Below are 27,651 nucleotides of genomic sequence, written 5' to 3' on the forward strand. Positions count from 1 at the left end.
TCTTAAAGGACTTTTGAGGGTTGTTTTGTTTTCCTTGGAATTTTAAACAGAACAGAGTAAGTAGCTGACATTTTAAAATTGGCTTTATTACTTTAATATTAGTTATTAAACTTTAGTGCATACATAATTTTTTCTTCCCTAATTTCCTCTAGTGAGAAAAGTTTTCTTTCTACTGCTTTTCTCATATAGAATAATATTCTTCTTACGGAACAGAATAAGCACTGGCTCTGAATATTTTTTGTTGTTGTTGAAAAACCACCTCAAAAATTCAATAATTTGAAAATGTTACGTATTTACATCTGGTTTTACACTTAATATGACTCTGTGCAGAGAAATTATCTTACCTTAATCTGCTTGGTTGGAGTCGTCTCTTTGTCAGAATAAAGGACCTTTTCCTGGGCAGACTTTTCAAATTGTTCTTTTAAAAACTTAGTTGAAACCTTTGGAATCTCTTCATCCTCAGGTGTATCTATGACTACAAACAGAAAACAACACCAGGGATATTATGTAACTAATAAACATGATGTTTGAGAAGACATTATAATGCTATGGAACACTTCTCATAATGTAAGTTAAGTAAAAATATTCAGGATATAAATGTATACATATGGCAGTATTTCATTATGTAAGTTAGTATATGTCAAGAAATATAGGAGGAAAAATGGTGGTGATTATCTCTGGATGGAAAGTCATAAGTAATGAAAGTGCTGTTTATTTTAATTGTATGTAGTTTCCAAATTTTCTACAAGCATGTTTTGCTGTTATGCTCAAAAATAATAATAAAAGTTATAAAACAAGAAGAGAACAGTAGAAGAACAGAAAAGGAAGATCTACTTCTTTAAGCAAAACTAAAATAAAACCAAACTCAGATATAGTCAAATAACATTTGGGTCACAGTTGGCTTAAATCTACCCTTTTAGCACTTTGAGACAGCAAAACTTCTCATTCCACTTTTATAGGCAAGACACCCTGTACCCGTCTTATGCAAACTTGCGCAGGTTTGTCTGTAGTCTAATCTCATATCTGTGGGTTGGAGAATTAGACTTAAACGTGCTTAAATTTGTTATTAAAAGTAATACAATCTAGATAACTTTTCTGTTCCCAGGGAGCTTGATAACATCAAGTTTCATTCTGGATCCCTGAGCAAAATGCAATTCAGAGGTGGCTGGCTTATCACCTTCTAGGCGTTTTGGATGAATACATCATAGGGTTGAAGGGCAATGAACTATTTTAGAAGCTTATTGCATCTCGTACCACAGGCAGAACCCAATTATATATAGAAATACTATTCTGTCCCCTTTGGGATCATAAGTCATAGTTACTAACTTTATTTAGTGGGAAGGTTTGTGCTTTGGAAGTCCTCCATTCAAACACAGAAACATCAATAGGAAAAAGATATATTGGGGTGAAATAATACCAGATTCTTACCTGTTTCTTGAACATATTGATGGAGTGGAGAAGCTTGATTTATTTCCACAGTGTGTTTTTCAAGATGAGAGACCTGTGTTTAAAGATAATTTTAAATAAACAATTGTTTTTAAGAAGTCAATTATTTCAGTATTGCACACATATTCTTCATTGCACCATGATTTTCTTCCAAGACTTCAGTGCACATTGATTACACTTTGGTCATTTATTTTAATGCATGGGTTCATGCTATAACAGAACAAATATGAATTGACACCTAAAGTGCAGTTATATTTTTAGGGTGCTCATTTTATTTTTCAAAGAATATCAACCCTAAAGTACGGAAAGAGACACTGATGTGTATTGATATTAAATATATAAAAGGACAATAAAATCAACTGTTTATAACAAGGTCAGAATTTCCACACAGTTCTGCAAACTGTGTGGAAAGTATTGTCTTTCTAAATAGTTACCGTTTCTGTTCCAAGAACATCAATTTTGTGTGCTTTGGAAGTTTCTTGTTCATTTCTTTCCATTTCCTGGCTGTGTCCTGCAATGTCGACCTGGCTGCTACGGATTACCTCCTGAAAATGAATGGATGAATGAATGAATGGACAATGCTTTAAGAAAATTCTGAAAATTTTAACTTTTATTTTATTAATGCAATTTCAGTGACAGACGCTTCTGAAAAAAAACCTGTTTCCTCAGTATATTAGTTTACTTGGCTGTTATAGCAATTATCACAAAGTTAATATCTTACACTTCTGTAGGTCAGAAGCCCTGAATGGGTCTTACTGGGTGTTGGCAGATGTAAGAAGGCATGCATTTCTTTCTGCAGGCTCTAGGAGAGAATCCATTCTCTTGCCTCTTGCAGTTCTAGAGACTGCCCACTTTCATTGGCTTATGGCCCCCCTCCTCTATCAAGTTGAACTTTTTCTCACTCTGCGACCTCTCTGATTTTCTCTTGGGATCCCCTCTTTCACTTTTAAGGACCACTGTGATTACACTGGACTAATCCAGAGTATTCAGGATTATCTCCCTGTCAAAAGGTCAGTTACTTAGCAGCTCTAATTTCATCTGCAACCTTAATTCTTCTTTGCCATGTAACTTAACATATTCACGAATCCTGAGGATTAAGACATAGATATCTTCAGGAGCCATTATTCTGCCTACTACCCTTAGAAAGCAACAAATGTTAATGAGGCAACTCATACCCAATATGACAAAGATGAATCTCAAAAAGAAAATGAAAACCCTTGATGAAAAAGAAATATATTTTGTTGTTTATAAGCCAGAGTTTCATTCTACAGAAAGACATTCCCATCTTCAAGGTGGCCTTCTGGTTTGATGACACATCCAGAGTTCAATCGAAGACTATAACCATTAAATATAACCAATATAAATAGGCCATATTATGCTAGTGTGTCTCTATCTTCACACATGGCGCTACTTTTGATTTTGGTTAAGTTAGCACAGTGATCCTGGCTGAATTGGAGGGTTGAAACTCCTATTAATTTTGGTGATCCAGCCCTGCTGTTACTACAGAATGTGATCTGACACAAGTATATGATTGATTGATTGACTGATATGGTGAAGCAGCTGGCATACTGCTAAAAATCTTAACATCAAAAAATAAGGCCATAGACAGATGACTCTCCAAGAACACACCTATTTGATTGCCTTTGAGGTTGGGATTTCACTTTACCCTTGATATCTACATGACTAACAAATACTGTTTTTGAGATGGGATTTAAAAATTTTTGTCTTAGTAGAGAATAGTCAAGTGATCAAAGGGGCATTATTACTATTAATCAAATAGGAGCACTAACTTTTTTTTAAAAAAAAAACATGGAGTTAAATAGTTCTAAGGGATCAAATTCTAAACTTTAAACCAAGAATAAGTTTAAAGTTAACTCATGAGATCTTGACTTGTGATTTTTTTTTCTTGCTAGTGGACTTCTAGTGTCTGGCTTACCCCCAGGGGTATCTGGTATACAGGGTTAAAGTTCCGATTAACCAGATGGCAGTCAGACATTTGCTTAGAGATATACAGTATTATCTGATCTTATTACACTATCTAGGAAGGAGAGTTATGACAAAAACTTGATACCCTCCCAAAAGTCCTTCAGAGAATTGAAGCCAAAATGTAGGTTTGCACTTTAAAATGTAGATTACATTTCATTGGGTGTGTTAATTAACTAGATGGGAGGAATCCTTTCACAGTGTGTATGTATATCAAATTATCACTATGTACACTTTAAATTATCTTATAATTTTTTCAATTATACCTCAATAAAGCTGAAAAAATATAAATTATATCTCATTAAATTAAAGGCCAGTGTAATCTTTTCCTAAGCAGAATGGGTTTCTAGCCCTAGTTAATGATCCACATATATCAATAGATATTTATTAACATGCTTGACACATAGTTTATGCTAAGGAAAAGTTTACTTAACGAATGAATGAATAAAACAGCAAATTTCCATTAATAAATGAATTTCATTCAACCTTCTATTTGCCTGAGAATGTCCTAGAACCTGGGGTTAGAACAATGAACAAAATGTGTACTTTACTTTTTCAAGAGGGAGTGTAGGAAATAAACAATTCATATTCTTTCCTTCAAGTTCAAAAAATCATAATTCTATATAATAAAAAGTTTTGCATAATCAAGTTTTATTTAAGGGTATTAATAACATTAGGCTGGAGGGAACAATAACTGTCATTGAAGACCACAGATAGAAAAAAATGCATGGGCACAAATAACAACTCTTTGTATAATAACTGTTTACAACTATGGCAAGTCTTTCCATCTATAGGAATATAATGGGGATATTCTATGGCTTTCTTATGACACACTGAGAAATAGGAAGTACTGATTAAACAGAAAGTGAAAGAGCAAAGGACATGGGAACTGACCAGTACCAAGATCCTTATTGAAAGGCACAATGATCATTACTATAGAATCACGTCTCTGCCTAGAGGCCCAGATGACAAGCTGTGGCCCAGAGACAAGCTTATTTGACCCACTCAATGTTTTTTAAAGTTTTGAAGTAATTAAAACCTACAAAAAAATCAAGATTTCTGCTTATGTTTGAAAATTTTGAAGATCTGGCAATATGCCATATTCCAACATGGCAGTGGCTTGCTGGAACAAAGTAGTGGCCACCTGTCTTAGTTGGGGCATATACTTTTCAGTTGGTCACTGTTCCCATCACTCACTAATAGAGTATTTAACACCAAGCTGACATTTAAAAAAAAAAACCTGCCTATCATCTTTAAATATATTTTCTTGTAGGAGATGACACAACATAAACAGTGGAAGGATACATAAATTTAGTTTAAAGGTATAAGTTTCTACTTCAGCATTATGTGCTATTACTAAATACTACTGTAATTGCTACACTAGTTTGGTATGTCAGTGTCAATGCATCAATTTTACTGCCCCCTGTTTTCTGCAGTTTACATAACGTCTGTCTTAAAATATTCCAAGATTTTGTTTCCATCATTTACTGTGTTTCATATTATGCAACTAGTAGAGTTGGATTTTAAATCTGACTTTCATTCTTCCCGATTGCTGGTGTCTATAGAGTGAAGGGTTAGATAAAAGGATGGATCATCATAATGCTCGGGAAGAAATCAAATTACACAAATAAAATGTAAAAAAGAATTCCGGCCAGAATACCATATGCAAACTCACATAAAATAGTTCATGAAATTGGTACTTAAAAATTAAATTCAAATATAGATCGGGCTGCAAGAAGAAAAATGCAGTTTTGTTCACAGGTGGATTAACCAAAGTCAGGAATGGGGATAGTACTCACTCCCTCCTTTATATTAGATATGCTATAATCTTAGGTAAGTTACTAAATCACACTTAAACTCTTTTTTTAAATATCATTCATCCATGAAAAGAAACACAGATGATATACGTGGTCTAATTTTGGAATCTAAAGGAGAAAATGTGGCATGATCACAAAATGTTATAATATTTGCATAGCTCACGTCAATCTGATATCAGCTCATAGATTAGTCAAGTATATTACAAAAGTCTCTCATGGATGTACACTTCTAAGGAGATTTCTCCAGCACAGGAAAGAGTTCACACTCTGCCTACCCAACTTGCCACTGTTATTATCGTTACAGGAAAAGACATTGTACATTTCCACTGATAAAAATGCAAACTCATGCTAGCATAATGAGAAAGGAAAGAAAAGGACAGACTTTTTATGGTGACTCACTATTATTGTGACTCTTAGAAGTATACCCAGTAGAAAAAAGTGTGATAAAAGACTGGCAGAAAAGTAGATGATTACTGCCTCACTAGAATGGAAAAAACAGCTCATGCTCAATACCAGTAATTCAGCAATTTTACCCATCACTAACCTCATTCTTAATAAAACTAGGAAGGGTTATGATGTATTAATGTTATATGCATCGTTGTCAAACTGACAGAAACAATACCAAAAATGTGCTATTTATGTTAGCAAAGATGTCAGTTGATTCAAGGTTTGAAAGAATAATCAGTTCTTTCTTTTAAGTGGTGAGCATAAAAATTTGTGGTTGATATATTGTGTTTGTCTAGATTTTGATATGTTTGAATTCAAACATGTTTTCTTTTTGCCCTGAATTTTCTCTTTACGTTTTAAAAATTTACTTTAAAACTTTACAGTATAAAATTTGACGTCCCTAGCATTGGAGCTTCAGGTTACGGCTTTTCCTCATTCACTATACACTTCTGAGTTTTGGCTCAAAATTATTTTCTATTTGAAACCTTTCCTGACTTTTCTATACAGAGTTCCCTATTACTGCTTCTTTTATTGTATTCCTGTATGGTCAGTACACACCTCTATTATCTACCTATCCATTTCACATTCATTATTTGATAATACGACCCTTTCCTTTAACTGAATTCATGCATCCTCAAATCCCAATGTTTAGCTTCCTGGTAGAGAGTAGATGCCCCCCAGAATATCAAGGAGTGAATAGTAATACTATGAGCAAATAGTCAATAGTAATATCATGAGCAAATAGCCACTTTTTTCTCAGGAGTGTGAAAATTTTATGATTTTATAAAAATCTAATTTAAAAATTAAAATTCTATTTTTTCCCCACATAATCCTATGATTTTATTTTTTTGTATTTTGGCTGACAATCTTTGACACTGAACATTTTATGATTGGTAGGTGGAGTTACTGAAGCTGATGCATATAACAATAACATGTCCATCACTGACAAAGTATATGAAGAAGAGTTCTCTTGATAACATTGCAAGTGATCAGAACATTTATGGAAGAATATGGGCAGTGCTGTGATGCTGTGAAGAGCAGCTGACATCATTAGAGGGAGGAGAAGCCTGTACCAAGAAACCAAAAAATACACAAAGGTAACAAACACATACAAAAAGGTAAAGAACATTGAAAAATAGGAAAATTTATTTTCAGGTGGCCTTTTTATAAAAAGATCTTCATGGTGCTAAAAAAAACTAAACTAGTCTGTATGTTCTTTTTTTAGTGAATTGTTATTATTCACTGAGTTTGTGAATCTGATGTATTGCCAAGAAATAGCAGTAGACATGTGTTGAGCAGAATTACTATGACATCAAAAAATTAAGTTGAGGTATTTATGATGACAGGAAAAGACAATACTTTATCCTTATTTTTAATATCAAGGGAAAAGAAGAATCAAGGCAAATGTAAGTCGTGATTCTTCATATAACTCAATATATTTGGAAGTGAAGAATACAATTTTACTTGGTTCAGTAGTAATGCTCCCTGAAGCTATGAGTGTGTCCTAGTTAGACTGTTGGACCTAAGAGACTGATGATGCAAAACGTTCAGAAAAAAAATTAAGATAGTAACTTTTTCCTTTGAAATCACTGCATCCCTAAATGTGAGTGATCGTATATAGCTTAACTTATACCTTTATTTATTCAGCCAATAGCTACTGAGCACCAACTATCTCTATAGCATTTTGCTAGGCGTTGTCAGTACTGTTTTAGTAAAAGTTTTATCTACCAACCTATCTACATATCAATCATCTGTCTATTCATCTATCTCTATATCTGTGCAATATATAAAAATACGTACAGGATTTCCCTGGTGGTCCAGCGGTTAAGACTCTGCGCTCCCAGTGCCTGGGTTAGATCCCTGGAACTAGATCCCGCATGCTGCAACTAAGAGCCTGCATTCCACAGCTGAAAAGATCCTACACGCCACAGCAAAGACCCGGTGCAGCTAAATTAATTAATTAATTAATTTAAAAAACTGTACATACATATCTAACGGAATAAAAATGGCTCACTTAGCTTGAAATTCTCTTGAGACAAGATCTGTAATATATACACATGCCTGAATTATGCAGGTTTGTTGTATAAATCTCTGAGAGAAGCACTATCACTCAATTATTTTCAGCTCTTTCTGGGCTCAAAACAATTATGCTTTGGTCATATTTAGCTATAAAGAGCAAAACTTATAGTTTTTTAATAAAAATAATTAATTTGAAAGTAGGAATATTTGACTTCAAAGAGGGAGGTTTATGAATAAGTAATGCCAGCTTTCACTACTAAAACTTTGTCCTCTACTTTCCCCAAAGTGTTATTTATAGAGCCATATCCCAGCATCCAAAAATGCTGAAGATTCATTAAAAGAACATGTAAAAGATGTACTCTCAACTGGGCCATCAAACATATTAGTAATATAAACAACAATACTTATGTGACAAACTAAAAAGAACAGGATACATAAAAACATTCAATTTTCAGTAAAGGACACCTTCTAGAAGTTTTATGTAGATGTATGTTTTTTATACACACATATACGCGCACACACACACACATACATGTATACAGGATTTCAATCTAACATAGACGTAAGGCATCTTAAAACAAAAAAGGCACTTGGATATAAATAAACATAAAAGTACAATAAAAGAGGCTAAAACTTAGTCTCAAGGAGCAGTGAAATTACCAAAAAAAAGCTTGCAAAAAGAATGAAAACATTTTAAAGAAAAAGAAAACCAGGGGTAACATATATCTTACATTAATTAATGCAAACCAAAAGAGAGAAAGAGAAGAATTCTACCTTTTTATTATTACCCCTCTTCACCAATATCCAATTGATTTATAAGCTCTTCCAATTCTATCTTTAATTATCTTTTGAGTCAATGCCCTCTTTACCCTAGAACTTCTGACCCGTTTAAGTCCTCACGTACTTAATCTGCTATTTCAGTAGTCTCCTAACTTATCTTCTTCAGTCTAACCTCGACACCATTTATATCAATCCTATACAACTAGAAAAAATGTTTCTTAAATGCATATCTATTCATCTTACTCCCCTGTTTGTTTCTTCAATGGTTTTTGATTGCCTTAGAATAAAGTAAAAAATCTTTATTGTAGCATATAAGTTTTTCTCTTATCCAGCCTTTGGCTACATCTCCAGCTTCATGACTCAATTGTGCCTCATTATATTCACAAATATACTATTTTACCTTTTGCATAAGTTGTTCCTTTCACTTAGAATGTAATTCTGTATCTATAAAAAATTACTTTAAGTCTCAGCTGAAGCATCCTCCACCCTCAGATTCCCCTCCTTGACCATCCTTCATCCAGAGTAAAGTTTATCACAACCTCCTTGTGTCCCAACAAACCTCATTTATATTTTCCATGACAGAATCTACCATATTGCACTTGTAATTATTTGTTATATGTGTTTCTCTCTGATAGAGTGAGCGTCTTGAGGGCAAAATAATATCATACTCATCATTGAATCTTTTGTGCTTGACATATGGTGAGTGGTTAATGACTATTAGCTGAATAAAAAAAAAAATAAGGCACAGACTCTGGAGTCAGCCTTCCTGAGTTAGGATCACATTTGCTCACTTTCTTGGGCAAGTTACTTAGATCTTTCATGAGTTCATTTCTTGTCAAAAAAAAGTAGGGGGAGGGCAGCTAAAAATAATGCCTATCTCAGAAGGTTATTGTGAGGAGAAAGTCAGTTAACATATGTGAAAACCTGGCTCATAAGTGCTACATTAGTATTTGCTATCTTTGCTTAACATATTCATTGCACACTTACTCTGCATCAGCTATTTTCCTAGTAACTTGGGATACATAGTAAACAAGGAAAAAAAAAAAGATTGAAGGAAAGTAGATCGTCTGTGGTTATGTCAATACATTTTGCCATGAATTTTTTCATTGTAGAATTAAGCCCAGAAACGAAAGAAAAAACAAATTTCAATATGTACATTTTTTTCAACCAGAGAAGTAGTGGATTTGGGGGATTTTTCAAAGAGAAGCAAAAAGGTGCCTATGCATATTATAACTCTTCTAAGTCATTCTGGCCCCTAGGACATGGACATTTCTATAGAGGCATGGCCAGAGAGTGGCTTTCTGATCACCTATCCCGTTCTTCTTTGGTTCATTGTTCATGAACTGGTACCCAGTGGAGAGTCAGTTCACAGTGATTTAATCTACTATTATACAATTCTTCTCACACTTAACTCTTTCCTAAAAGGTCCTGTTGTGTGCCTCTCATCTAGACGATAAAATAAGAATGTTAAGATTTGTAATTTATATATAGTTTTATCAGTCACAGCTCCCAGTGTCAAGCATCAGAGTCTAACTGATTTAAATAGGACAGGTACTTTGTTAAAGAGACATTTCATAGAAGAAGTGTATTCCACAGAGTCTCCAGGAATAAGACTCCAGAAATATACTTATTCTCACAGAATAAGACTTGGAGGTTTTGTAGCCAGGAACACTGCCGAAAAATGCTGCAGAACCTTCTGGAGAAGGCACCCTTGCTGCTGACATTGGACACACTCATTGCCAAAGCCATTGATATTATATAACAGATATTGCTTCTAGAATGGTTCTTTCTTGACAATTGATGTAGCTAATCTCCGCCACCAGCCATCACCAAAACTGATTCTTCATAGTCCCTGCTTCTCATGCCATTTCATTACTTCTTAATGCAAAGACTGAGTTGGAGGTGTCTGATTGGTGCAGTCTAGTTCACAAGCTTGGGTCCTAGATACCAGCAGGGCCAGGAGAGTGAGTGTATGATATTTGCAGCTTCTTCTAGTGGAGGCTGGTTTTGCCTAATGGGGTGGTGGAGTCCCCAAGTACAGGAGGTTCAGATGTCCAAAAGAATGAAAAGTGCACATTACCTTTCCTAAGAAAGTATTATTTGCCAACACAGAGGTCTTATTAACCAAACAGAAACCAGTTAAAAACACAAGAAAAGGAATGCCACTCATTTTTGACAACAGATAACATAGTAGAAAACTATGTTTTCTAGAAATGTCCTATGATGAAATTGATTTGGGCTTATTTCTTGGCAATATATGCTCCATGTGACATTACAACTTCCTTTAGGAAGACTGAGACAGTACAGTTTGCCTGCTAATAGGGTCATGAAGAGTTCCTGTTATACAAACCTGCCTCCTTCATTCACTGTCCCTCTGAGCCTTTATGGTCATCAGTCTTGGTCACTGGGAGGAATACATTTTAAATCCTTATATAAAATCCAAGAGGAAGGAAAAAGCACCATAAAACAGATTTGGCTCTGATGTAAGCATTCCAAGATAATCCATGCAAACAAAGCATTTCAGGATAATTATTAATTATGACTACAAATTAATTACTCTGATCATTTGGGTTTTCTTCATAATGAGGAAAAATCAGGAAAAATAAAAGGGTAATTAGTTGCAATCACTGGTGAATGTATCTACTAGTAAAACGGGGAATGGAAAGAGATTGAAGTAGAGACAGGAATGTTGGGTTATGGGCTGGAGTTTGTCATCAATTCAAGTGAGAAATCAGGTAAGTAAATCACAGCTAATTTCAGTCTCACTTAGAATCCTCATTTGTAATCTGCTGGGGTAGAGAGTAGGGAAGCATTGAAGGAGATAGAAGGAGCTACCACTGATTGAGTGTTGTTATGTATCAGGAAATATACAATGCCCTTCACACTTTATAACATCTAATTTCTTAAGAATTTTACCATTTTTAAATTCTACATGTTGATTACCCATGGACTTAACCAGTAAAAGGAGTTGAAGGGAAAATGCTGTGCAAGATTTGAAAATTCCAAACATATACCATGAATATAGAGATGAACAAGAATTCAGTCAACCAGTTGTTTTGAGTCAATGCTTTTAACACCTTAAAGCAATAAGTGATGTGCTCAACATGCACTTGTGATGTACCTAAAGTGCATTTAAAGTAGGGACAAGAAAGGAGAGTTATTCTCAACTAGCTAAGTATGCTGAAGAACTGCACTGAAATGCCTTCAAAGAATCTAAAAATGAATAATCATGTGCTGTAATTTTTATTGTATATTAATTTTTTTGAAAAAAATCACTGAGTCTTTTACCCTAATATGCTTTTCACCAGTATATCAGGTAATCACACAATTTGCTTTATTTCTTTTAGGGTTGTTGATTCAGTGAACCATCTTTTCTATCAGTATATCGGTCATCAAGTGCAAAGGTTTCAAGAAATATAAAAATCAATGTCAGAGGTTAGAAGGGTCTCAAAATGGAAACAAGGTTCTTACAAAACAGGATAAAGAACGATTTGCTTTAAGTAGATGCTTAAATAGTTTCATTTTGCCTAAAAATATACATCTCCAGCTTATAAAAATTGAGCCATTTAACTCCTATAGATTTGTAGAAACAAATCAGATGAAATGAAATTTAAGGACATACCCTTTGATCTGTACTGGATTTTCTCCCAGTTACACTTATCAGTTCCAGGGCACCCACCCACTTGCTGAAGACTCATGACTGAAGATCAAGTTGGTTCTATAAGGATGCATCAGAGCGGATGAGATTCAAACAGGCTTTGCTAAGGAGTGATAGTCTTTAAAGCTTATTTCAAGTATAGTGGTCTATGAAACAGTCAAAGATAAATACTTGATCACGTATCTCAAAATTATAAGAAGAGAAATAATACTGAGCATAGGTGCCAAACACAGAGCCTACGATCATTATATTTAAGTAATTTAACCTGTATTTTGTGTGACATGATATTGTCTGTCTCACCACTATTTTTACAGGAGGAAATCAACATATTTCCATCTGATTCTGATACAGAAAAAGAAGCTCTGTATGTAAGTATCTATAATTCTCTCATCAGTATTTTTTTTCACACTCCCTCCTCCCCACAAATTATTGCTTTTCTTTCTCTATTTTCGGTACCCAGACTTGATGGTACACTTTCTCATTATCATAATCCCCTCTGTAGTAACGAAAGGCCTGGAAAACATAAAGACAGGGAAGAAAAGGAACTGAGGAAAAAAAGGAAAACTTTTTTTTGATCCTCTAAAAGAAAAACAAAACACAGAAAATATGATTGGGGGGGAATTTGTTGATATTTTTAGAATAATGATACAAAATGCTTCTGATAAAAGGCTCACAAACTGAACCCCAGCCTAAAGTACCGACTTCATCGAAGCACCCTAAACCTCCCCAAACATTTCTATACACTGTGCAATATGATGAATTGCAGGATCCAAGGGAGGAATTTCAAATGCCATAGCAGGATGTCTCTAGAAGACCCTGGTATTTACCCAAGGATAAGGAAGATGAATTGAGCACTTGGCTCCCCCTGTTGGGGTCCATGTAGTGGCTGGTATATGATGTGCCCTGTCCTCCTGATGGGGTTAGAAATGAAGTAGTCTCCTAAAAAGCTGTTTCTTGGACCATGCTGGGTAGATCACTCAGGATAGATAGGGATAAAGAACAAGGACAAGAAAAGGCTGTTAGAAGGAGATGTAATCTTACTCTGGGTTCTGTGATGTTGAGATTTGCAAAGAAGCTGGAAAAAATGAAGAATTTCTTAAACATATCTCTGTAAGGGCATGGTGCTAAGGACAGAATCTCTTAATGCCTCTTCCTTTTCTCGGGCCTTGTGTTCTTCCAGTTTTTTTTAGCATGATAATTCATCTGTAATTATGCAAACTAATAAATAAACGAACATCCAAAAGAATAGACAAGCTTGACTCAATCCAGTCATTTTCAGAGATCCATGAAGACAGGTTTATTCTGAAAAATATGAGACCCAGAAGCAGCAGAAAGAGCTAATAATATCCTCTTATGTCAAGTGCTTACAGAAAACACCCGTTTTATAAAAGTAATCATGTGGAAAAAACATTTTGCAGATTTTACTAAGTTCTGCAAACAAAATGATTGAGTAATCTTAAGGGTTTCTTTTGTTGTTATAATTTTCCTTGCTCCTCACAAACTAGCAAAATCTCAGAACTTAAAATTCTATGTCTTGCCATTCTATTATAAAATTTAAAAAGAAAGTAAATTTAATTAGTATATTATAAGATATTATCTATATACTTGAGAATTCTATTAAGCATAATTATACAAAGAGCACAGTTACAATTCTAAACTAATAGGTGACCAGATTGAAGAAGGGGCTATACAAATGTATTTTTTTCTATTCCAACTTTCCCTAAATATCCACTCCCTCCCATAAAAGAAGACATAAAATTTGATTATGTCAAAACATCTGTGCTTTACATCTTTATCAACATCAAAAACTTTTTCAGATCACCTGCTGAACCTCTAAGAACATGAAACTCTGTGCTCTCACTTTGTGTCTTTGAGGAAAGGGTCTAGGTGACACTCTCTCAATAACCATAGGCCCTGTGATAAGAACAATACCACTCCTTTTCTCCTAAAGCAATCCCAATTCCTTTCACTTTAAAGGAGTGAAGGGTATATCTGTAAGTATACTTTTCTTCTGTAAATGAAACTGAAAATGGATTCTATAAGAACAAATAGGTTTCAGAAACAGAAAACTCACCATTAAAAGTACCATTAAGAGAAAGAGAAACTTTGATAGTAATACTCCAATAATTGGGTAAATGTTACTACTACAACTTTTATTTTGGAGAATAAGATGAATCATAGAAAAGCAACCAATTCAAGGTTTTTTGAAAGCATTGAATCTTGCAACTCAGTTTTACTTATGAGTATTTGTACCATTCACTGAGGCCCTGACTGCCTGAGAAACTGTACTGGGGGCCCCCCTTCCTCTGGTAATGTTTCTAAACCCCTCCAAGCCACCAGGCAGATTAGTTTGTTTGCTCATTTTCAGCACGGTAAAGGAACCCAGGCAGAATGCACACATTGGATGGACTACACTGTTTCATCAAGAAGATAGAGTTTCCACACAAGACCCAGGCAAATGCTTTGCGGGTATCTTCACAGTGCGGGGTTGGAATGTGTTTCCCTTTATAATGATGCACTGGAATGGCCTGCAGTGCTGTCCCAGGGGAGGGAGGTGTGAATCCCTCTGTGCACTAGCATCTACCAACAGATTCTGCAAAAGAAGCTGAAGTTGGAAGTTGCAAAGGAACCATGACTGAGACTTTATGGTCACACCTCAGTTGACAGTTAGCAATTACCATCAACTTCATTTGGGGACAGCAGAAGTTGAGAGTTATAGTGTGTGGCTCTAAAGTAATGTGATTAATGCCAGTAGATCACATAAGATAGTCTTATAGTGCTTTATAGGCACACCTTGTATCCCAGGGGGAGTCCACATATTAGTTTAGCTGTGAAAGGAGCCAAATGTCTATGACCATGTTACTATATGATTTAATAAGGTTTATCACTTTATAATCATCTTATGTCTTTCAGAAATTAATATTATTTTTATAGAAATATCAAAGGTACAAACTCAAGAGACATTAGGTAACCAGATTGTATAATCCTATGAAATTAAAGTTTTTTAATGAAAGATGGCAATATTAATGAGTTAAATCTCAGTTTTAATTAATTATTGGCATATCAGTGTAGCTTAAGCTAATAAATTCATTATTTTTAGTTTATTTTTATTCTAATTGGTTTATTTTAAATGCTTTGATATGTATTTCTTTAGTTCACTTATATCACTCCATTATCTAGCTTTTAAAAAATATTTGAATCTATCTTTGTATATATGCAAAAAAAATCCTCACAATTTTAATACAGTCTGCCATTAACATGGGAGTTAACTGGGCTTGGAGGTACCAGTAAATTGGTCGTTTGGCTGACTGGCATTTATTATATTCACCATGATTCTTTTAAGCCCTTGATTTCTCTGTTCTCAGCAGCCCCTGTTCTATTCTTTGCAGTAGGCATCTCAAGAGAAATCTCAATAGAAATAGAAGGGCCTTGGTATCAGAGTGAAGAATGAGGTGGGCAGTGGAGAAGCCTCAGATGAGAAACTAAGAGGGGAGTGGTCATCTCTGGGATAACAAATCCTGGCTCAACCTTGAACTGCCATGCTCATTGCTGCACATTAGAATCCCCTGGAGGGCTATAAAATTCCCTGATCCCTGACCCCATGCCAGGACAATTAAACCAGAATTACCTGGGCTGCCCTAGGAGTTCCAGTGCATGACCAGAGTTGAGGACCACCTTACTGAGAGCCTAGGAGACTTAGAGGACAAGAGCTCCCACTGAGATTTCATGTCAATTCTAAATCCTTATCCAGTCAGAGAAAAGGTAGGAGGAGACATGTCAGGAGCTCTGAAGAGGTCTTGCTTCAGGTCCAGAGTGATGTAGAAACCAGCAGACAGAGGACTTACTGAAACCCACTCCTACTACATTCCTGTACCCCAACCCAGGGAGGCCTGGGGTAGAAGCCCGTAATAGGTGCTCCATAAGTACCGGAAGCCCCATTTCTAGACAAACCAGGCACATATGGGCTTTTTGGAAGCAGGAGAAGAATTAGTGGTTTGTTGGGGCTGGTAGAAAAAGCCTTTCATCCTGAGAAATACACATTTTCACAGAGTTTAGTTTGTGTTTTTGCTTTCCTCATAGTTGGGAAAAGCAGTACTAAATGCAGTTAATTGGCTTCGCATCTTGAGCAAGGACATTTTTTTTACCAAATATAATTCTTTTCCATTCACCTTCTGTCGGAGAAAATGTGGGATTCCACCAAGACCTACAGAGCTATAGGAAGGTGGACACGGGTAGGAAGGGAGGAGACAGATGGAGACTGGGTAGCAGGAGGTCACCAGTTGCAAAGCATGTACAGGGATGTTAATTATAAACTAATCTTTAATTACCTAATGAGCTTCTAGGAAACGATTCTGTCTCCCCAGGCTAAAAAACTGAAAAAACAGTTAAGGTGTGAGGCACAGAACAATGCCATCCTTTGTCATCTTACCTATACATAAAATGCTTATGAACCGCATTCTACTTTGAGAATAATTACCACTGGATTATGCTTCACTGGCAACACTACTAATGATAATAGCTGGTGTTTACTGAACATTTAATATCTGCTAGGCATTCTAGTAAGAATTTTACATGAACGGTCTCATTTTATTCTTAACACACCTGTTACTTCATCCTCATTTCACAGAATAGGTTACGTGGTTAACTCAGGGAATTCTAACCTGGGCTGTATGACTCTGGAGCCAATAGGCCTAACCATGAGTGTAAACTGCCTCATTTTGAGTGGGGTTACTTTAGTTATAATAGTCATTTTAAAACCGTGCGCACAACTAGAAAACTTTTCAAGACACACTTTTGGTCACAACCTTGTGTGCTGATAGAGATCTAGGTTAGATTGGGGTTGTTAATAGCAATCTAGGCCCTTGAAAAATCGTGCATGGGGCAGAAAGCTAAAGATAGGTTTAAAACATTTACGTGAGACATGCTTTGCAATGTGGACATTTAGCTGATAAAAATATGTTTAGTTTGCTAGAAAATAATTACGGGTCACCTTTAAAGAGTCTAAAACACACAGATGTCAGATTATATCTGTCACAACCTGTCAAAAATATTTTCTATCAGCCTAAAATTGTCCAGAGGTTGTTCCAAATCTACATAATCCTACAGAGTGCTAATGTTTACATGAGGACTTTTGCAACAGCAGATGTATGTGGAAAGATACATACTGTCTTGCAGCTCCCTACTGGTCCCCATCAGACTTGGCGGCAGGGAGTGAAGGTCAGGAATACTTTAGACTCTTGACATAGATTCAGTGCAGCCATTTTCACATGAAAGCAATTACCTAAGCACTGTATCGCACTGATTACTTACCAGACTTTTGGAGCCCCATCTGCTCTTCCCTACTTAAGTCACTTAAAATGAAAACAAAACAAAACTAACAAAAAAAAACAACTCCAGAAAAGAAGATGCTTGTAGGACTTCACAATTAATACGCAAGGAGCTACTCAGTACTGTGTAAATAAAAGAGAAAGAAAACGAAGAGGAAATAAGCATGAGAGAATGAAAATCAAATCCTGAATGTGAGACTATGGCACAAAGAAGGAACGTCTTAAGACTGCTAATGGGTCCAAGGTTTGTTTTTTGGAGGAATGGAAATGTTCTAAAATTAGATTGTGGTGACACTGTACAACTTTGTGAATATATTAAACAGACATTGAATTGTACACTTAAAATGGGTGAGTTCTATGGTATGCAAATTATCTCAATAAAGCTGTTAAAAAAGAAGAAAGAGAGGAAGAAAACCTTTAAAAAAAACAACAACCCAGAAACCATGGAAAGGGTGAGTGAAAATCAACTCTGAAAAGAGACAATGGCCATTTCATACCAACAACATCTGCTCCAGCATACTTCAAGACACACTTTTAAGGATGAGGGGATGGGTTATTTTTCTTTTTTTTCCCAAATGGAGCCTGCTGTACTGAGTGGATTAAAAATCTCTCTCTTAAATGGTCCTTTCCATTCTAGCATTAAGAACCTACTGATTTTCACTGGCATAGAATTCTGAGAAATCAATCCTAAGACAAAGTCAGAAACAATGCTAATGTGATATTTCTAACCTAAATATCAACAGGACACATGCTGAATGGCTCATAATCCCTTAAGGAGGGTTGGATTTCATTCCTATCTACAGGAATCAGTAATGGCTGTTTTGAAAAACAGAATCTAAATGGGTGATATTAAAAATGGGTAGTAGTAACTACCAGAGTCACCTAGTAAAGTTTTCTCCAACACATTCTTCTAAGAAGCTGAACCCTCACCCCAAACATCCTTCACCCAGGGGCCCTGACTGTTGAGAGTAGCTCCTTTTTCTAATTTACATAAGGATACTCCACAGGCTAGCAGTGATGCTGGTAACTGTTAAACAGGCAGAACCATAAAGTATAAGTTTAGAACACATAAATAGGACATCATTCCAAGTTTAAAATGTCTGGCATAAACGAATGTTCCTATATCTTGTACCTCCATTTTTCCCCCCTATTTCAGAACCTCTTTTTCAATACGTATGAAATAATCAATAAAAAAACAGAGGGACCTTTAACCTCAGAGATAGCTTAATTTTCAAAACTTGTTTAGTCCCATTGCTGATCTCCCAGACAAACTGTTTCCAAATAGCTAATTACCCTGAAATAGCTCACTTCAATACATTAGGAAGGAAAGAGGCAGACTGGACTGAATTATTACACCTTATGAAATTATTACTAATTGTGATATTAAATATTGTCAGAAATCCAAAACAAATGTTCTTTCTTTTAACTCTAATTAAACTTGATTTCCAAGCTAATATTAATTTTTATATGTCAGCAAAATAAATATTTTTCTGACCAGTGGCAGACTTAGCAGAGAGCTAAATCTCAAGTACTTTCAATAAAGACTGAAAACACCCTCAGAGCCGACAATAACTTGGGTAAGACAGAATTAACTGTCTGTCTACCAGTAAATGTTTTGTTCTCAATCCCTGCTGATAAAAGAAGTGATTTTTAGAATGCATTCAGATAGCTTTAAAAGTTTAAGTGAATATCTAAGACATGATTTTTCTGTGTTTTCCTCTCTATAACCAAATCTGATATGTATCTCAAATTTCCATTAAGGAGTATAAGTTAGTCATTTGATTTTCTAAGATACAGATGACTTTTTTCTTTCATTTTCCTACAGACTTCTGCATACAGTTCAATAAATGGTATTTACTAGTTTATCCTTCCATATATTCCCTTTATATTTTATTTATATTGCATTGCACTGTGACTTAGATTTAGTTATTCCTCATGGAATTATGGGGTATTATTAGTGTATCTAAACGTAGATAATGAAACTGAAGTTCAGAGAGGTCCCTACAGGCCCAGAGTCATGCAGATATTCAGATTTTTAGCACATGTTTTTTTATTACTCTCACACACTTTAGTATGTCATGGTCACAGAGAAGGAACTACAGCTTATAATAATAAACTATACTTGCAAGGAGCTTATAGTGGATATATATATATATATATATATATATATATATATTTGCTGGTTTGGTTGTTTTTGTTTTTACCCAGTATTCATTTATTCTTTGTTCATAAGGGTATGCTGAGATCTTCCACGTAGCTAAACAGGTACAGAGGCCTCAGCCAATCAGCAACCTCTAGCTACAGCAATTTAGTTCTAGGGGGAGCATGTGTATTCCACTTAGAACCAATTAGATCCTGTAAGGTTTCTTTCCCTGGGGCTTCTGGGAAAAGGATTCTCACTCTTTCTCTGCATTGTTTTTACTCCTTTCTGGGGAAAACCTGGGAGAGAATGGGGCCAGCTCAGAGGAAGTGAAGCTGAGAGGTAAAAAAGAAGAAATATGATCAAGGAGATACTCAGTTTTTTAAACAAACACTTGTGAAGTGCTTATAAAGGGCCAGGTACAGTCTTAAGTACTTTACAAAAACAGCTTAATTAATCCTCTTAACAAACCTATGAGGTGGGTACTATTATAATCTTGACTTTATAATTGAGGAAATTGAGACACAGAGAAGTTAAGAAACTTGCCTAATGTCATTCAGCTAATAAATGAAGGAGGGCTTCCCTGGTGGCACAGTGGTTAGGAATCTGCCTACCAATGCAGGGGACACGGGTTCGAGCCCTGGTCTGGGAAGATCCCTCATGCTGGGGAGCAGCTAAGCCCATGCGCCACAACTGCTGAGCCTGTGCTCTAGAGCCCGCGAGCCACAACTACTGAGCTCTTGTGCTACAACTACTGAAGCCCGCGTGCCTAGAGCCCGTGCTCCGCAACAAGAAAATGAGAAGCCCGCACACTGCAACGAAGAGTAGCCCCTGCTTGCTGCAACTAGAGAAAGCCTGCCGCAGCAACGAAGACCCAATGCAACCAAAAATAAATACATAAAATAAATAAAATAAATAAATAAATAAATGAAGGAGCAGGGATTTGGACCCAGGTGATCATGCTCCATCCCAGTGCTCTTAGCTACTATGCTAGAGACATACTGTGAGTCCTTAATTACATCAATGGTAAGGTAATATATGCTTCACAATGGGTTCTCAAAGAAAAGAAGGAAAGAGGGAAGGAAGGAAGAAGGGAAGGGAAGGGACATCCCTGATTTTTTGCATTTGACAATTCCCTTGGTATAAATATTATCAACATGGCTGATTTCAAGCTATTAACACAATATTATCTGGTTTACAAAATTCCTGAAAATTTAATAATCAAAGAGTTGGTACAAGCCAGTTGCTCTAGTACACCCCTGGAACTTACATCAAGCCTTCCTTCCACAAGACTGCACTTTTATGAATCTGTAATGTTCCTTTTGGTTTAAGACTCTTGTGGTTGAGTTTTTGGTCTTTTGCAATATAAAGCATCCTAACTGATACCAAGTTTCACAGATGATGAAATGCTTTCATGGAAACTGCTCTTTGTCATCTTTGACTGCCACAATCACCTCATGAGATAGACAAAACACTCATCAGTTTCTCCATCATAACTCAACAGAAACTGAGACTTTGAGGGGCTTATGAATTTGGACTATGTAGTACTGGCTACATAATTTGCTACACCCAGTGCAAAATGAAAATGTACGGTCCATTATTCAAAAATCTTAAGAATTTCAAGATGACAGCAGAGCATGAAACTAAGTGCAAGGCCCCTCTAAGTATGGAGCCCTGTTTAACTGCCCACAATGAAGATGGCCCTGGGTCTATGGGACTCAGCTGATAAATGTCAGGGGTGGTGTGTGAACTCAGATCTACAAGTCCCATAGCCCTTACACTCTATCACACCGCTTTCCTGCAAAATAAAGGATATGGAAATACTTTACCTATCTTCTACGTAGGATTTATTTAAATTATTAATGATGACTATATAGCATGTGGTTGATCAGTTTCAAGTAAACACATATACTTGATTCACTTAGAATCCTATGTTGCAAGAGCTATACATTAGGTCACAAGTATATCCAATCTTAATTTATTTATATTACATTTCCTTTAGGCAAAATTAAAAGAAATCTTACCGTAAACTTATTGTGAGCAACTTACATTGCACATTTTTTTTCTTGTTTACTTTTCAAAGCCAGAAAAAGAAAACAAATAATATTCCACATACCAGACTTTTAATCAATCTATCTGATATACTGCCCCTGACGCAACCTTACAAACCCAACTGCCTTAATAGCCACAACTTAGGCAACTCTAAATACCCTAGGGAGTTTTCTGAAAAAACAAGCAAACAAACAAACAAACAAAACCAAAAAACAAAAACAACCCCCACGTTTATCTCTGACTACAACATTTCAGAAATACCCCAGTTACTTTCTTCCTCCTGGAAAACCTGGGCCTAAGTCCAGCTGTTTACAGTGCAATTACTATTTTCCAAAGTGCCAGGCTTACTCTAATGAGTTTTATTACTTAGATTTTCACATGCAAAAATCATCACCCATGACAATATTCGGTAATATAGGACAATGGAGTAATGAAATGGGAAAGAATCTTTTATATAAGATAGCATTTAGAAGTTGTATTATGCAGTTTTATATAACATCTGGTTTCCACTACTCAATTTTTGGTGATTTTTGAAGAAAGCAGAAAACTCATCACAATACGCAGCTGAATAATGCTTCATATTTAATCTATGCAAACAAATAACAGATAGTTTATCATGAATTATAACCTAAAGGCAGAGGCTCAATGTAAATATTGTGCTCAACATTTCTATTTACCTGTTGACTAACCTAGGCTATTTAATTTTCATTTTTGTTTGAGACATTAGAAGCCAAGAGAACAAATATTCCAGTATGATTCCCTAGAAACATGGCAAAATGCTCCAAGTAAATAAATCAATACATTGATATGAATTAACCGTGATTTTTCTAAAACATTTTAAAATTACAATTCTTGTTAATGAGTAATGAAAATAAATATACCACCAAAGAGGGCAGGGATGTGTGTTTTATATTAGCACTGAAATGAAAGCATTTCAACCAGACACGATTTATCCTTTACCAATAGTAGTACTACCTGCTCAGATCTGTCCTGGTGCTGGTATTGGTACTGAGTAAAGGTATTACAGGAAGAAGCAATTTTGTCCTTCTCAAATTGTTTCTTCACTCTGGCCAAACCGCCAGGCACTGTGCACATTTCTGATTCTTCCAGCATCTAAGACAAGAAAAAGGAAAGAAAAAGGAAATTTCAGCTTGACATCTTCTCAGGATGGGATTCTCAAGCTATTTTTTAAAAAAATGGTTGATAATTATTGAGTGGTATATTAAAAAGATATTAACATACACAATTATTTCAGGAGGATCTTATTACAGAAAACCTTAATAAAAATAAGTTCTCCATGTTGTTTTTTCCTGTATCAGTCTTTTGATATAAAGTCAGAAGGATCTTTAAAATATTGAGTTAATTTTCCTTATCTCAGATAGATTTTTATGTCTGGAGATTAGGTCTGTTAGAATGGATTTCTCTCATAATACACAGACTAGCAGAAATTAGAGTAATTGATTCAATTTTAATCCACAATAAAGTTGTCATTAAAATTCCAAATGTCTATATAGGTAATACATTAATAAGGATATTAAAAAACATTTGACTTATTCTAAAATGTATTTAAATCATTAAGGATGAACAAAATAGCTTTGAAGCTATTTTGGGGAGCATATTTTTATTACTATACATTAATATTAGTAAAAATAACAACTACTTAATACGTAGTGCTGAGTGATTTTCTATGTATTTACATATATTTTGTCACTTGATGCTTCTCACGTTCTGTGAGATACGGTCATTTATGGTGGGGATGTCTAAGTTTAGAAGGATTCAGGTCTATCATTGGCATTTTACAAATGAGAAAGCCTATTCCAGTAGGTGTCATTTAGAACAACCTGAATCACTGAGGAGTCTTGTCAGATATTATGCCCCTGTGGGAAGTGCAGTAATTCGAAGGCTTTGGTTTTGATGATTCAGCACATGCCCCAGCCTAGTGGGCACTCAAGCCCAGATGGGATGACAACTGTCAAGCAAACAGGCCCCAGGCCAGCCCACTTTCCTCTAAGATACATCCAGGTCCACCTGAAACTGGGAGGAGACTCAGTGACACTTCTTGCACAGGAGATCTCCTGAGGTCTGGCCTAGTCCTGACATAACCCTGGAAGCCTTGAGACCTGAGAGTAACGGAATGCCTGTGAGCTGAGGTTCCCATACCTTGGACTGTGGACTCTTGGGATCCTGCAATCTTCACCCAAATATGTAGTTCCTCAAACAAATACTAAAAATACAGCTACTAAATTGGGGTTTTCCATACTCCAAAATACTGGAGGTGAAATTAATATTCAGGATTATCCGAATTACTAGCAAACACTCAAGTGATTGCTTTGTCAAGTTCATAACCTTTCCCTAGTTACAGGGACTGCCAAATATTTAAGAATATGCACATTGACTCTATGGAAAGAAGGGATACATTCTATCAAATTCTGCAACAAACTTCACATGTAAATCCTGGTCAATTACTGTCACTTGATACATGTTAAAGTCATTAGAAATTATGGCATCTCTTTTGAAATTTAAGATAAAGAAAGGGAAGGGTGAATTAAGGCTACAATATTTCTTTTACCCCCTCTGCCATTTAATTTACATAAATGGCCTTCTTCAATTGATCATATGCAGATAATATATAAATATTAAATTACAGAAATTAAGGCAAATTTTGTTAAGAAGAAACTTACTTTTTCCAACTATAAACAGTGTCCAAACGATGTGCAAATTAATCTGGTAAGCCTCATTAATTATGCTAACGAGTGGGTACTTTACTAGTGTGTGCGTTTACACAAAAATATCAGTTCCTATACTGATCAGGTTGCCTCTTATCTACTAAATGAATTAAAAAACAGATATATCCATTCATTTACTTTAGCACTGTGCTTTGGAATCAGATCATGTTACACAGGCAAAAATGCATACAGTTGATTATTTTTACTAGTAGTACAACCATGACCCCAGCCTTCCTGATGCTTCTCTCCAGCCTAAGGGAGAAAGTCCTTTGAGCTATAGTTTATTTAGTAGTGGCGATGAGGTCTTCTTGTTCAGCTCAGCTTGGAAAGTTTACATATGTAAGATGGCAGGACTTACTCAAGGAGAAGCCTATGGCCATGAGCTGGAGTGATGTTTCTTCGCTCAGACTGAGATCACTTTGCCTTGTTAACCACCATGTGCTAACATCCCAACTAATCTATGTAATTGTAAATGACCACATAACTTAGATTGCTTTGTGTCGAACCTTTTAAAAAATGTTTATCCTTATTCTATGTTTCTTATTCTTGGACACAGAAACAAGATTTGGAATTTAATGGATATGCCGATAATTATTCTATTAACGAGTTAATTTAAATACTTAATACAGAACCTACCTAATGTTATTTTAATAATAAGTTAACTTAAATACATAACACTGAAACCTAGGTAAGTATATTCCATACAGAATCAGCAATTTCCTTTACAAAGAACTGTTCTTGGTTTGTAGGGCATAATAGAAATAACAATCTGGGGAGTTGGACAGACAGTAATTCTAATCCCAGTTGTGACACTTAAAACCTTGGGCTAGAGTTCCTGAACCTCAGTTTTCTTTCCTATAAACTGGGAATAGCAATATATTTCTCACAGATTTCTTGCAAGTGTTAAAAAAGATAAAGGAAATAAAACTGCACAGTACAGAACCTGTTATTTTGTTGCCTAACAAATGTTACTTCTCCTTTCTCCTCTAGGGGGCTTCTGAGGACCGATGCCTTTTCACAGGCAGGAGGCCTTTTCCTTTAGGTTCAACAAAATGCCATCTGCCTGAGTCTAGGACAAAGAGAAACTGATGTAGGACAAAGAGTAACTACTTCAATGTGACTGAAATATAATGGATTCAGTTTGGGGCCAAATCAGTGACTTCCAAATTTTGCACATAAAATATTTGGTTTATTTGTATAGACAGAAATTTGGTTATAAGCAATTTCCATGATTTTTTGATTGAACAAACATTTGATGCAACTGACCAAATAAGGCAGTTATTTTGCTTTACTTTAGATATTTATCAAGATTTCTCTGAGACAATATGTGTGATCATTTTTCTCAAAATATTTATTAGCTTAGGGCCAAACCAAACAGTAGGGCACTTTTTCTGGACCAAAGATGCTTTCTTATATAAGAGGAGGCAGTTGAATATAGTTGAAAGAGTACTAGAGTCAAGAGACTGGAATCTAGTCTGGCTTTGTCCCTGTCTAATTGCATATCTACCATAAATCACTGCCCCTCAATTTGTTTTGTCTGTAAATGCGCAGGAAAGAGAAGGATTATTAAATTCCTTATATGTAGAATTTCTTCAGAATAGCATTAAAATTTAAAATTTTTATATTAAATAGTGAGATAATTTAGTTTCCTTATGTGCCCAATTTAAATATTCTCTTTTTAGTACACAATAAATACGAATCATGCCTTATACAAATTTGTTTTATGGTATATTCTCCTAGTGTTTAGCAAGATAAAAGTCTTCCTAGATAAAAGATTGCTTACTAAACAACCAGTCTTTAACTAGGTATTTTCAAAGTCAGCTTGTTTCACCAAGGATCATGTTTCCAATTTAGAATACTAATTTGTAGTAAAGTTCCTTAATGATCCAGCAGGGGGTGCTATGTAAGAAGACTGGCAGGAGGCGCTGGAGGGATACTATTTGTTTTGGAAGTGATGAAGTTAACTTATGTCATTTCTGTACATTCATTCAAAATCTATGGTGCGCCTGAAATGTATTTCAATAACTATGTAAAAACTCAAATGTCATCTAGAATTGCAACATTGTTAATGAGTTTGGCACAGTCATTCTTGTCTCTGAATGATTTGTAAAGAAAAATGTTCAGGGTAGCTATTTTAGAATACCAGGCTTCTTGGCTATTCTCTCTCTCTCTTTCTCTTTTGGTTAAATGAACAACTTTGCTAATTTGGAGATTATAATTATAAAAGAATATCCTTATATTCCATTAAGCTATAAAGCTACTACTGATAAAATGACTTATCAAATCCTGTGGATTGAAGGCCACAGAATATGGAACCCAACAAATTCTTTTGAATATGACTTTATTATGCATTCGCTCTAAAAACTGGTGGTCTTACTGAATCCTGCTGTTTCCTGTAATCATAACTGGTTTAGCAGACTCTCTACATTGCTAATCTCCCTCATTTCTATGTTGATTAAGCTACTTCTAATGGATTTAGGGCATACAGAGAAACGAGAACAGCAAAAGAAATTATACTGCCAGTGAATTTAAATGAACTATACATGAGACCAAGGAGGGCAGCATGCAGATCCACATTATTAAGATCTGAAATTAATTCCCAACCTTCCCAAGGAGAATAGCTATAGGTTAAATGATAATTATGGCAGTAGTAACACATTTATACAGTGCCTTATGGCTTACACGTAAATGATCTCTTTTACTCTTCACGGAGACGCTCTGCAGTAGATGTGTTTTTTTCCCATTTTTCAGTTAAGGAAACTGAAGTTCAGAGAAGGGTTAAGATAGTAGCTCAAGTTCACACAACTAATAAGTGGCAGAGCTGAAGCTTAATTTCAGATACTCTGGATTTGATACTATTTGAAACACTATTTCTGTGTTTTTTCTACTTTATCCCATTGTCCAGTAGTATTCTTATATTGCAATGTAAAGGAGGCATATGAAAGGCAGACAAGCAGCCTGCCTAATGCAGAAGCACTAGAAGCAGCTTACGTTGGTGGAGAAGCTGCGGCAGTCACCCTTGGAAACAGCTGCCTGGTACCTCGCCATCCGCTCCTTCAAGGACACCACCTCCTGGAGGTCTGACACACCCTCTCTCTGCACAGCACTGTCTTCTGCAAATCCACTCGCTGGCTTACTAGGGCCAGCAGTCACTGAAAACAAATGTAGCATCGTTTCAGGTTTTGAAAAGAAAATAGCATCATCTTAGGAACAGTGAAGGCACTTAAAACATCTGGTCTCGGAAAACAGACTGTAA

The 27,651-nt window shown here is 35.6% G+C and overlaps 1 protein-coding gene across 2 annotated transcripts in view; it reads right to left on the reverse strand.

Annotated features, from left to right (window-relative positions):
- Positions 1–27,651, reverse strand: part of XIRP2 (xin actin binding repeat containing 2) — a 68,509-nt gene that overhangs the window by 18,530 nt on the left and 22,328 nt on the right. Inside the window, exons 1-5 of one of the 2 annotated variants that reach the window (XM_067741667.1) lie at positions 27,387–27,540; positions 22,645–22,782; positions 1,881–1,991; positions 1,429–1,501; positions 345–475 (exon numbers count right to left, since the gene is read on the reverse strand). In XM_067741667.1, the coding sequence (XP_067597768.1) occupies positions 345–475; positions 1,429–1,501; positions 1,881–1,991; positions 22,645–22,782; positions 27,387–27,443 (510 nt within the window). In that variant the 5' untranslated portion in view covers positions 27,444–27,540. Of the gene's footprint in view, positions 1–344; positions 476–1,428; positions 1,502–1,880; positions 1,992–22,644; positions 22,783–27,386; positions 27,548–27,651 lie in introns of those variants that run through there. The other variant, XM_067741666.1, reaches the window with a different exon arrangement.

This window comes from Pseudorca crassidens, chromosome 6, assembly GCF_039906515.1.
Source record: "Pseudorca crassidens isolate mPseCra1 chromosome 6, mPseCra1.hap1, whole genome shotgun sequence".
NCBI classification, from domain to species: domain Eukaryota; kingdom Metazoa; phylum Chordata; class Mammalia; order Artiodactyla; family Delphinidae; genus Pseudorca; species Pseudorca crassidens.